Source organism: Notothenia rossii, assembly GCF_949606895.1.
Source record: "Notothenia rossii genome assembly, chromosome: 2".
In the NCBI taxonomy this organism is placed as follows: Eukaryota; Metazoa; Chordata; class Actinopteri; order Perciformes; family Nototheniidae; genus Notothenia; species Notothenia rossii.
Window position 1 is genome coordinate 49,263,319 of NC_136904.1, and position 13,111 is coordinate 49,276,429.

The window sequence follows — 13,111 nt, forward strand, 5'->3', positions numbered from 1 at the left end:
GGAACCGAAATTCACATTTCTAAATGATGCCGTTGGAATCGAAATGAGAATGGAACTGTTTCTCGGTACCCAACCCTACTGATGGGTCCTCCACGGATGTATTTCCGGCAACAGTGATGTTTCAAAGAGTCGTGACGCACGGCCAGACTTATTTCAGCCAATGACAGCTCTGCATGCATCCCCTGGAAATGTATTTACATTAAATTATTACAGCTGTGAGGTCCGTGCACAAAGCAGAGCAGTGTGTATAATATATATCACTCAGTTTAATAGGCCTACATTACTCTCTGTATTTGTATGCTTTAGTTTAGTAGATATCTACAAACAAAGAGTCCATCTTTTTCTAAAATGATTTAGTGCTTCACATAATAAAATACAAAACGGCTGTATCCTGATATATACGATATGCTTTAGGAGCTGTAGGTGCATGTTGTACAGCGTGTAGTAGGTGTGTGTTGTACAGTGCGTAGATGCGGCGGACAGACAGGTCTCAGCCAAGCCCCCAGGAAGTGCGTCGGATTCAGATGAAACGCATACGCATACGCATACGCTACAGATGTTGTGGGTCGACCCGACACATAGCAAGAGACTGCAAAGCAACAGTGAAGTGCTTTGAGTGCAACAGTGAAAAACCCATTGCAGCCCTGCATCCACAGTGCATGACATTAAGGATTTTGGGAGATGGCCCTGTGGGCCATCAAAGCTAATTTACAGATGGCCCTGAGCCCAATAGAGATTGCCCTGAAAAATTGGCGCGGACGAAATGAGGCATGAAGGGTTTGGGGGGCATCCCCCTAGAACAGGGGTTTTCAAAGTGTGGGTAGGTGAGCCTCCCCTCAGAGAACATAAGAACAGCCGCGCCCCCCCTCCCAATTATTATTGCTATTATTATTATTATTATTGTTGTTGTTGCTATAATGCAGGGGTATTCAATTGCATTTCAAAGAGGTCCAGTAAGAGAAAATGTAATTAAATGCTCTGTTTTCGCTGTCTACCTTCCGCCATTTGAAATTACTCCGACTGTTTCTCTCCTCTTGTCGTGTCTCTGTGTGTGTGTGTTTGAATCTATCGTGCCGACTGCACCGATTTGATTGGCTGAGTAGCGTCACCTCCTTAAAACATTAAACAATAACTTTTTTAAACCTTTTTATTTTTATGTTTTAAACATATTGTATAAAACTCCCCCACTACTTGGACTATTCCTTGCACCCCTTTAGAATAAGCCCGAATGGTCTCAACCATATTGCATCAGTAACGTGCACTTGTTATTATAACAAGATCGCAAGGACACTGGTAGCGATCGGAAAATTGAGTGTTGTTCAGTTTGTGTGTTGTGGAACATGCGTGTCCGTGCATGAAAATATACCACACACCCAATTACAATTGCATGTTCAATTCACTACCCTGGAAGTTGAAGAGTTTATCGCCGGCCACTAGAGGGCAGTGTCACTGCTGTCGCTGCCTGGTTATGCCGTGCTCTGACCCGGAAGTGCCGAGCGGCCATTTTAGTTCAAACATTGTTCATGCACTCCGCCTCGAGTTGAGACGTTCGTCCACTCATTCATGTAAGACTGTTTCCACTATTATATTATACCATATATTATACTATATATATATTATACTATTATACTACTATACTCTGTTTCGTGGTATATATTTGTGTTGATTGAATTGCATGGATGTAATACTTTGTCAGCTTATCTTGCTGCATTATTCTGTTTTAGGGTGTCGTCATCCTTGTCAATAAATCACCGAAACTGACATTGAGGAGTGTGTTTCTTCATGACGACACCATGGTCGTTGTTGGATGCCCTGTCCCCGGCTGCGAGTTCAAATCCGATGACTTGTCTGAAGCACTCGTCATTGCTATATTGACGATTCATGGATGTAGCCACCAGCACGCAGCGCCTGTCATGGCCGCGCCAGCCCAGGCCCCAGCCCCTCACGGCCCGAGACTCGATCGGCCCAAAGTTGATGTGGGCGTGTCAATAGAGGAATGGAACGTGTTCATCCGCCGTTGGAATGTATTCCGCGCCGGCTCAGGCATAGGGGACGCACAGGCCCCCTTCCAGCTGTTTCAGTGCGCTGGGCCTGTACTTGGAGACAGCCTGTTGAAAGCCGTCCCCGACGCCGTTTCCGGACCCTTGCCAGACCTGATCACCGTCATGCGTTCCCTAGCTGTCATCCCAGTTGCTACATGCGTCCTGCGCACCGAACTACTTCAGTTACGCCAGGAACGCGACGAGACATTCCGCGCATTCGCTGCCAGAGTGCGGGGTAAAGCAGAGACATGCGCATATAATGCGGTATGCGAGTGTGGTAAGGACGTGGACTATACCGACCACATTATCCGCGATGTGCTGCTCAATGGCATCTATGACTCGGACATACGCCGCGAGACGCTAGGGACAACTGACGTCCTGGTCAAGCCAGTTAATGACGTGATTGCACTCGTCGAGAACAAAGAGATGGCCCGTAACGCTCTCCCGTCGTCCTCCCTATCAGCCACGTCGTCATTCCGGCGCTTGAAGACGACTCCACAGGCGAGCCCCGCCCCGAGCCCCGCGGACGGGGCTAAACGTGCCTCGTGTCCGGAATGTAAGAACGTCTTTAACGTCTTCACGGAGGGGCCTCGCGGGTGGAACCCTAAGCCTCACCAGGTGTGCATCGGCTGCTACAGGGCCCGCCGACAACAGAGGCGTCAACAGCCGTCATCCGACAGTCAACAGGCCGCCATGGGGTCGGAGCTGGTATCCCAGGTCTCGTCGGTGCAAGCTGGAGCCCGCCCTGGCCGACGTCGCGGGAGCCTTCGCCGACGCCGCGCCCCTACGTCGCACGGCTGTGTCGACAGGCCTTCACCTATCATACTCGAGCACCACATCTTCTCCAAGGGCGAATGGAGGCGAGCCAGGCTGAGAGACCACCCCCGGGCGTTAATCACCATCTCGATGGACATGCCAGTCGGGCCGAGGGATGGCACCAGCAACCGGGGCTCGGCCGACGGAGCTCGAATATCCGCCGTCGCAGAGACTGGCGCGCAGTCGGACCTTTGGTCTCTGGAGGAGTTCCTGGCCTGCGGTTTCGCGCAGGACGACCTGCGACCCGTCAGCCTCAGCCTGTTGGCCGCCAACCGCTCCCCTATAGCCATCGAGGGAGCGTTCTTCGCTAGGCTCTCGACGACCTGCAGCGGGGGCCGTACTACATCCTGCCGTTCCATGGTATATGTGAGCAGCTCAGTCCGGGCCATGTACCTCTCCTACGAGTCGTTGCTCAACCTCGGCCTCTTGCCCAGTAACTTCCCGTCGGACGACGTTGCAAGGGGGCCCAAGGACAGGCGTAGCCCTGACACGGCTGACACGCCAGTCCAGCCCCTGTCCATCAATGCGACGAGGTCAACCAACGGCGGCTGCGTGGGGCCAAGTGACCCCGGGGACGCCCAATGCTCATGTCCTCAGCGCACGGTCCCCCCGGCGCGCCCCGCAGCACTGCCGTTCCCTTGTACGCCAGAGAACAATAACCGGATGAAAGGTTGGCTACTCGGGAGATATGCCTCGTCGACATTCAATACTTGCCCCCATCGGGCACTACCATGCATGGAGGGGCCGCCTATCGAGATGCACGTGGACCCCGCAGCTACGCCTAAGGCATGCCACACCGCGGCTACGGTGCCTCTACACTGGCAGCGGAGGGTTCACGATGACCTCCTGCGGGACGAAGCCCTTGGGGTCATTGAACGCGTGCCGTACGGCGAGCCGGTGACGTGGTGCCATCGTATGGTAGTCACTCGGAAGCACGACGGTTCCCCCCGCAGGACCGTGGACCTCTCCCCCCTCAACAAGTTCTGCCAACGTGAGACCTTCGCCACTGAGTCCCCGTTCCACCTCGCACGCCGCGTCCCGAAGGGCACCTGGAAGACCGTCACGGACGCCTGGAACGGCTACCACAGTGTTCCCCTGCGTGAGTCGGATCGCCACCTCACTACCTTCATCACGCCCTTCGGCCGTTGGCGCTACACCAGGGCACCACAGGGTTTCCTGTCGTCAGGGGATGGCTACAACCGTCGGTTTGACGCCGTCCTCTCGGACTATGAACGCAAGGAACGTTGTGTGGATGACACCATCCACTATGACACCGACCTGGAGCAACACTGGTGGAGGACCATCGACTTCCTGACGCGTGTCGGCCGATCGGGGATCGTGCTGAATCCGGACAAGCTTCAGTTCGCGGAGAGGTGCGTCGACTTCGCTGGCTTCAGGGTGTCGGAATCTACCATCGAACCGCTCCCAAAATACTTGGACGCCATCCGGGACTTCCCCACCCCAGGCTCCACGACGGACATCAGGAGTTGGTTCGGCCTTGTCAACCAGGTGGCTAACTACGCCCAGTTGCGTGACACGATGGCTCCATTTAAGCCGTTCCTCAGCCCACGCTGTGCGTTCCTATGGTCCCCCGTTCTGGAGGAGGCCTTCCAGACGTCCAAGCAAGCCATAATGGAGGCCATCCGCGAGGGCGTGGAGATCTACGACATGCAGAAGCGGACCTGCCTCCGCCCTGACTGTTCCATGCGTGGCATTGGCTACTTCCTGCTCCAGCAACATTGTCACTGTGCCTCGGGCATACCGGACTGCTGTCCAGGAGGGTGGAGGGTCACCCTCGCGGGCTCGCGTTTCCTGTCCCCTGCGGAGCAGCGCTATGCAGCCGTCGAGGGAGAGGCCCTAGCTGTGGCATGGGGCCTGGAACAGACGCGGTACTTCACGCAGGGGTCCGACAACCTCGTCGTGGTCACCGACCATAAGCCGTTGGTGAAAATCTTTGGCGACCGTACGCTGGATGAGATCACAAACTCGCGTCTGTTTAGACTGAAGCAGCGCACCCTCCCATGGCGCTTCGACATTGTGCATCTGCCTGGCAAGAGCAACTATGCCGCTGATGCCACGTCGAGGCATCCTTCCCCCTCGGGTTCAGCGAACGGCCTCTCATTGGGGCTGCCGAGCGGGCCTGACGCCATGGAGTCAGCACTCATGGCCTCCATCCGCGACGACGCACGGGAGCTCGGAGCCGTCTCTTGGCCCCTCCTTGCACGGGAAACAGCGGCTGATGGATGCCTCGGCCACCTCCTCCAACTCATCGAGCAAGAGGGTGGGATTGACGTTAACGACCCTGCCCTGGCGAGTCTGTCATCGGTCTGTGAGTCCGTCTACGCCCAGGACGGCGTCCTGCTCTATCGGGACCGCGTCGTGGTTCCCCCATCCCTCCGTGGGAGGGTCCTTCGGCATCTCCATGCCGCTCACCAGGGGACCTCAGCTATGGGGCAGCATGCCCGAGCCATAGTTTACTGGCCCGGGATGTCCGGGGACATTCAGGCCACCAGGGACGGGTGTGCAGACTGCAACCGCAATGCTCCGTCACAGGCGGCTACACCCCCCCGGCCGTCCCCACCCCCGTCCACTCCATTCGAGGCGGTGTTTGCTGACTTCTTCGACTATGGGGGCCGTCACTACCTAGTTGTCGGGGATCGGCTCTCGGGCTGGGTAGAGGTCCTGAGCTCTACGGCGGGTACTGCCCTGGCGGGCTCAGCTGGCCTGGTCCAACACCTCCGGTCGTTCTTCGCCACCTTCGGCGTACCGGAGGAGCTCTCGAGCGACGGTGGTCCGGAATTCAAGGCGAGCCACACCGAGGACTTCCTCCGCTTATGGCACGTCGAACACCGTGTGTCTTCCGTTAGCTTTCCGCAGTCGAATGGGAGGGCGGAGGTTGCGGTTAAGACTGCTAAGCGCCTCTTGATGTCCAACACCGGCCCGTCGGGCAGCCTTGATCAGGACCGCTTCCTGCGCGCTATGCTGCAGTTGCGTAACACGCCTGACCCCGACTGCGACCTCTCGCCAGCACAGATCATCTTCGGCCGCCCACTTCGTGGCTCGCTCTCCTTCGTGAACCGCCTCGAGAAGTTCTCGAACCCGCATATCCGCCTGCTATGGCGCGAGGCATGGGCGGCGAAGGAGGACGCCCTTCGGACCCGTATGTCCCGTACCACCGAGTCTCTGGGGGCTCACTCGAGACCGCTCCGCCCATTGGCACTCGGCGAAAGGGTATTCCTCCAGAACCAGCAAGGCCCGAGCCCCCACAAATGGGACAGGTCGGGGATCGTGGTGGAGTCGCCGGGCCACGACCAGTATCGGGTCAGGGTTGACGGTTCGGGACGTCTGACACTGCGCAACCGGCGGTTCCTCCGTGCCTACACGCCGGCCACACCCTGCGCCCGCGAGCAGTCGGCTGCGCCGTCGCCGCCGCCCGCTGCCCTGGGTCATCAGCCCCCACCTATCCACCCGGGCTGGGCGACGCCCCAGGGGATTGCTCAGCGGCCGGCTGTCGGGCCCCGCGACTCGGCTATTGGCGCTTCCCCACCGACGCCTGCTGATGGGGCGTCCTCTGACCTCGCTGTTCCTACGGGTGCCTTCCTGGGTGCACCGCTCCCGGTGCCGCAGTCGCCGCCGACGCTGCCCCAGCCGACTCGGCCGGGCCGCTTGAGGAGGCCGCCTGCACGTTACGAGCCCGAGTCTGGCAGCTGGATACGGGATGTAGACCGTTAACCTATTCCGGCCCATAGCTTTCCGGTCTGGGGGGGATGAAGAGTTTATCGCCGGCCACTAGAGGGCAGTGTCACTGCTGTCGCTGCCTGGTTATGCCGTGCTCTGACCCGGAAGTGCCGAGCGGCCATTTTAGTTCAAACATTGTTCATGCACTCCGCCTCGAGTTGAGACGTTCGTCCACTCATTCATGTAAGACTGTTTCCACTATTATATTATACCATATATTATACTATATATATATTATACTATTATACTACTATACTCTGTTTCGTGGTATATATTTGTGTTGATTGAATTGCATGGATGTAATACTTTGTCAGCTTATCTTGCTGCATTATTCTGTTTTAGGGTGTCGTCATCCTTGTCAATAAATCACCGAAACTGACATTGAGGAGTGTGTTTCTTCAGAAGTTAATACAGTTGTTAAAGTTGGAACAGCCTGTGGACAGCCGTTCTTCCTTGCATGTCAGTCGCCGACACCTTCTTACAGAAGACAGGCACATCTAGCTGCAGCACGAACCGTATATTTCCGCACGCCGTGTTCTCAAGACATCTTTTTTTTTTACATTTTCAATATGGTGGATAAATCCTTATATGCTCCCGGTAACACACTGAACGTTAACTTTGCCTCCTTATTACACTCACCCCTACTTTAGTCGGAACAATGAGTCTGCGTCTTTGATGCACAGAGGAATAAACGCAGATCATCCTCTGGCTGCAGCCTTGACCGGTACTTGCTTTTGATCAAAGTCAATGCGGAAAACCTGCACTCACACAGGTAGGTGGAGGTGAAGGGAATGAGCACTTTTATAGCCTTTTTGGCGAGGTGGGGGAACTCGGTCTCCACAGACAGCCACTAGTGGGCAAGTGTCACTTTACTCGTCTTTTTCTCGTTCTTTTGTGTCTCACGCTGCGCCTCCCCTGAAGCTCTCTGGCGCCCCCCAGGGGAGGGGCGCCTCACACTTTGAAAACCGCTGCCCTAGAACATTTAGATTTGTGCAGGTCTTAGATGCTGTCTGGTGCATTCTCTAGACCAGTGGTTCTCAACCACTGGTGGTACGCCAGCTCCCGCTAGTGGTACGTGGAGGAATCTGACATATAACAAATATTTAAAAAAATATATATTACATTTTTTTTTTTTTTTACTTAAAGGAGACCTATCATGCTATATTTGAATAATATATTGTAGGGCCATACCTATATATAAGGTATATTTATAAGTTTTCTTTTTCAAACTATCAAACATCATGCATTTTAGCCATGCCTCATTTCGCTCTATTTTCCTCTCCTCCCCCCTGTCTTTGGCTGCAGCCGACCACGCCCCCCCGCAAAGGAGGGGGCCGAGCGTCATGTTACCATGCTATTACCATGCCACGGCAACCTCTCATTCCCCTGATTAGTGGAGAGTTGGCCATATAGGCGGAGCTCCTCTTCACTGACGTCAGACTATTTTCAAATCTGTAACAGTCTTTTTTATTTTTTTTATTTAACCTTTATGTATAGCGACAGCAGGAAACAAACAAAGTCGCTGAGAGGCTGAGGCCGGGCCTGTTTGATATGGTATGACACGCTAAAAAAGTACTTGCTGAGATCAAAAGCTCTGTTTCATAGTATTGTAGTTTAATGAAAAAACTCGGTGATCAGACATATACATTGTTATAATAATCAAAGCAATCGTAAACCTTGCGGTCAACAAAAAAGTACAACGGCCCTGTGTCACCCTCTCTTCCACACACACACCTCACGCAGGTGAACAAGATTATAATGAGTGCCGCCCATAACCATGTGACCCAAGCCAACCAATCGATAGTGATCAAACAAATATCTTATATTAAAACATAAAGGATTACTAAACACGTTTCATGGCTCCTACACACCAGCCTCTAATTATTAGGTTAGTATACATAATAATTACTAACATTATTCAAAAGGGAGACATGTGACAATTATAGCTTGGTAATCAAGTCCATGCAGTTGCAGTTCATGCATCTGTAGTTTTCCTTCTTCTTTTCTGTATACGAGTCATAAGTCAGTTAGGCCAAAAGGTACCACCACCTAGGCTCAGTCAAAAATAATCCTTGTGTTCTTTCAGTCAAAAAGAGTCAATATTGTGGTAAAGATGTCACAGAGGTACATCAGCAACTCTTTCTCCATGTTCAGCCTTTTGTAATAGACAGATCTTAGTTATTGGCCGATTGAAGCAGCTGGTCTTTGTTTTAATGCGTACCTGACGCACAAATCCTCTTTTGTCTGGAAAGGTTTGCAGAACTTTTCCCATGACCCAGGAATTACGAGGTGCTGTGTTGTCTACTATGAGAACTATATCACCTGGGATGAGGTTGCGCTTCACTCCTGACCATCTCTGACGTTCCTGCAGTTGGGGCAAGTATTCTTTGACCCACCTTTTCCAGAACAAGTCCGACAGGTACTGAACCTGCTTCCAGCGCCTGCGGGCATACATGTCCGCCTTTTGAAAATTTCCTGGTGGTAAAGAAGGTAAGGTTTTTAACTGCAACAGGTGATTTGGTGTCAATGCCTCCAAGTCGTTAGGATCCGTAGATGCCTTAGTAATTGGCCGGCTATTGATGATAGCTTCTGCCTCACAAAGAACGGTGTGAAGGCCCTCTTCGTCCAGGTTTTGCACATTCAAAGTGGAGTTGAGGACTTTTCGCACTGACCTGATTAACCTCTCCCAAGCACCTCCATGGTGAGAGCCAGTAGGGGGGTTAAAAGTCCATTTGATTCCTTTCTGAAGAAGCACATCATTGATCTTTGACTGATTCCATTGTTCAATGGCTGTTCTCAGCTCACGCTCTGCTCCAATGAAGTTTGTCCCATTATCAGAACGCAGTTCCAAAACTTGACCCTGTCTTGCTATAAAGCGTCTGAGTGCATTAATGAAAGAGTCCGTGTCCAGTGAAGGTGCCACTTCAATGTGGATTGCTCGTATGGCCATGCAGGTAAAAATGACACCGTACCTCTTCACTAGGCTTCTTCTACTCTTCACTTGAAACGGACCAAAAAAATCCACTCCAACATGAGTAAATGGTGGTTCGTCCGGAGTAACTCTTTCAGAAGGTAAATCTGCCATTTGTTGGGACATTGGCTGAGCATTCAGTCTCCGACAAGTGACACACTTAGATAGAACTCTCCGTATGGCTGTACTAGCGCCAGTGATCCAGTATTTCTCTCTCAGCTTAGATAACAAATGGTTACGTCCACCATGTCCAACTTCTTGATGAATATGTCTTAGGAGAACTTCTGAGATAGGGAAATCATTGGCTAGTATGACGGGATGTTTAGCCTCTGCGGGCATAGATGACCTACTCAGTCGACCACCAACTCTTAGGACATCATCTTCCACTAGTGGGCATAGTCTATAAATGTGGCTAGAACCCAGAACGCTTTTGCCCTTTTGCAGTCGGGAAAGTTCATCCGAAAACGTTTTCCTTTGACAGAACTTGATGATTTCCAATTCAGCCTTCTCAAGCTCCGCTACTGACAAGCAACTGGAAACTGTCTCCTTCTTGAAAATGCTCATATCTTTCTCCAATATCTTTCTTTGTTGTTCAACATCTAGAGCAGATTGTGCAAGAGCGATGTTTAATTGTTTCTTCTTCTGGGCACAAGACAAGAGCCATCTCTTAAACCTCAGGATCCAAGCAATGGACTTCCTCAGAACAGTCCAGGAAGAGAAATAATGGATCATGCAAGTCACAGCATCAACCCTTTCACTGGCCTGTACTGCATTCACTGCAACAGCTTTCTTGACCTCAGGGTCACCTGATGAAACTTGGTGGACATTTTCAGGATTGATTGGCCACATACTCTCTGGTTGAAGGAGAAAACGTGGACCTGACAACCATGTTGCGTTCTTGAGAAATGCGTCCACTTTAGCACCTCTTGAGGCCACATCAGCTGGGTTGTTGGCACTGTCTACAAATCTCCATTGAATGGGTTTTGAAACCTTGCGAATTTCTGAGACTCTGTTGGCAACAAAGATTCTGAATCTGGAAGTTTCATTCTTGATATACTTTAGCACTGATGCACTGTCTGTCCAAAACACAGAATCTTGAAGATCTATGTGCAACTCTTTTCTCCACAAGACATCCAAGCGACTTGCCATTGTTGCAGCGATGAGTTCCATGCGAGGAATGGTAACAGACTTCAATGGGGCTACTCTAGCCTTTCCCATTACAAAAGCGCTATGTACGTGTGAGTTTTCATTATGGGACAGCAGATAAGTCACTACGCCATAGCCATCCTCACTTGCTTCACTGAAATGGTGCAGCTGTGCTATGGTTAACTCTCCAAAGTCCAATGGCTTCAAGCATCTCATGATGTGGAAGTCTTCCAACAGGCAGAGTTCCTGAAGCCAACTTATCCACTCCTTAGCAACTGACTCAGGTATAATGTCATCCCAACTGAGCTCTCTCCTGCACAGATCCCTTAAGATTTTCTTTGCAGACAATACCACAGGACTCAAGACTCCTAAAGGATCAAAGATGGAGCTTACAGTTGAGAGAATTCCTCGTCTGGTGAGTGGTCGGTCCTTGATTACAATTTTGAACTTAAAGGTATCAGATTGAATGCACCATTCCACACCAAGTACTCTCTCCACAGGTAGCAGATCTTTGTTCATGTCCAACCCTTTCATGCCCTTAGCTCTGTGACGTTCAGGTATTGCAGCTAGAACATTCCATCTGTTGCTTATCCATTTTGTAAGCAGAAATCCACCTTTAGCACAGATAGAGACAAGGTCATGATAACAAGACACTGCTTCCTCTTCCGTAGCCACTGAAACCAGACAATCATCAACATAGAAGCAAAATAGAACCTTGTCCAGTGTTTCCTTGCTAAACTGCTCCTTGTTGTCTTCAGCACATTTCCTGAGAGCGAAATTTGCGCAACTTGGAGAGGATGTCGCCCCAAAGAGATGCACCATCATTCGGAAGTCAGTGAGGTCTTGATTTAAGTCCCCATCCGGCCACCAGAGAAACCTCAACAAATCAGCATCTTCAGGTGATACCCTCACTTGGTGAAACATGGATTCAATGTCTGCCATGATCACCACTGACTCTTTTCTGAATTTGGTCAGTACTCCCAGCAATGAACTAGTCAGATCTGGTCCCTGAAGGAGCTGAGCGTTAAGAGATGTTCCCTGGAAACTTGCCCCACAGTCAAATACAACTCTGATTTTCTTTTTTGTAGGATGGTAAACACCATGATGCGGGATGTACCACACTTTTCCATCTCTGCGTTCCAATTCACCTTCTGGCACCCTCTCAGCATAACCTTTGGCAACAAGGTCCTTCATAAATGCAGTATAATCTGCATGATAAGATGTATCCTTTTGAAGCCTCTTCTTCAGGTACAAAGCACGCTGCTCAATAATCTTCCTGTTGTTGGGCATGCTAAGGTCATTTTCCCTTAAAGGTAAGCCAATTTGGTAATGGCCATTCACTTGTTTTGCAGAGTTTGTGACTAACTCCATAAACTTGACATCCTCTCTTGACATTCCAGCTTGTTCCTCCAATCTGCATTCAGGGAAGTCTGTGCTGAACTGCTGTTGCCAAAGTTCATCCAAATTCATAACTGAAATTCTGTTCACTGATACTTCTGGTTTGTCAAAATCCATTGCATTTCCACTCACTCCTTTAAGTGGTCCATTCACTGTCCAGCCTAGGATTGTCCTGATTGCATAGGGTCCATCATCCACGCTGCGTATGACTTCCAATGGTTCCAAAGCCTTAGCAACATTGGTTCCTATCAATAGTCCAATCCCTGCATTTATTTCAGGTAAATTCACGTTTTTCAGATGAGGCCATCTCTGTAGGTCTGCTTGTCTAGGAATGTTCCCACTGTGGACAGGCATGCACTCTTGGGTGTAGGTTTGTGGCAGTTCACAGAAATTGTCATTCTTTAAGCCAGCCACTTCTAGTCCGAACACAATATGGCTATTTACGACCCTCTCCTGGCCCATGGTTCGTAAAAGAATCTGCGCCTTCTTTCCCGTTAGGCCGAGCTCATGCATCAAATCCTCTGTACAAAACACTGCTGTACTTCCTGGGTCCAAGAAAGCATAGGTGGTGACAATCTGGCTGCCCTTCGTTGACTTGACTTGCACTGGAACAATAGGAAGTTTACAGTTGTCATCACCAGCCCCTGTAAGGCCACTTGACACCAGTGTGCTGTCCACTGATAGCTCTGATTTATTCCTGGCTTGAGCAGGATTGTGTCTTGCTTCATTGGAAGGGAGGTGAAGTATGGTTGGATGTCTGAAGCCACATTTTGAACAGGAAATTCGCTTATTGCAATTTTTGCTAATGTGCCCCACGCACAAACAGCCGAAACAGACACCTTTTTCCATCAAGAAGCCTATCTTCTCTTTGTGCGTTTCTTTTTCAAGCTGATGGCACGAGTCCAAGGTGTGACCTCCTCCGCAGCACAGACATGTCCTCCGTTTTGTCAAAATGTGTTCCTTCCATTCAGTATCTGTCTGGGTTTCATTTTCTACAGGG

At 50.9% G+C, this 13,111-nt stretch overlaps 1 protein-coding gene across 1 annotated transcript; it reads left to right on the forward strand.

The window, feature by feature from the left end:
• Positions 1-1,546: 1,546 nt before the first annotated feature.
• LOC307029629 (uncharacterized protein) lies at positions 1,547-9,022 on the forward strand (the record flags this gene model as incomplete). The annotated part of the gene is made up of 3 exons (XM_079665710.1): positions 1,547-1,565; positions 1,725-4,591; positions 8,968-9,022. Exons 2-3 carry the CDS (start codon positions 1,794-1,796, stop codon positions 9,020-9,022), a joined length of 2,853 nt encoding a protein of 950 aa, XP_079521836.1. The 5' UTR covers positions 1,547-1,565; positions 1,725-1,793.
• Positions 9,023-13,111: the final 4,089 nt, after the last annotated feature.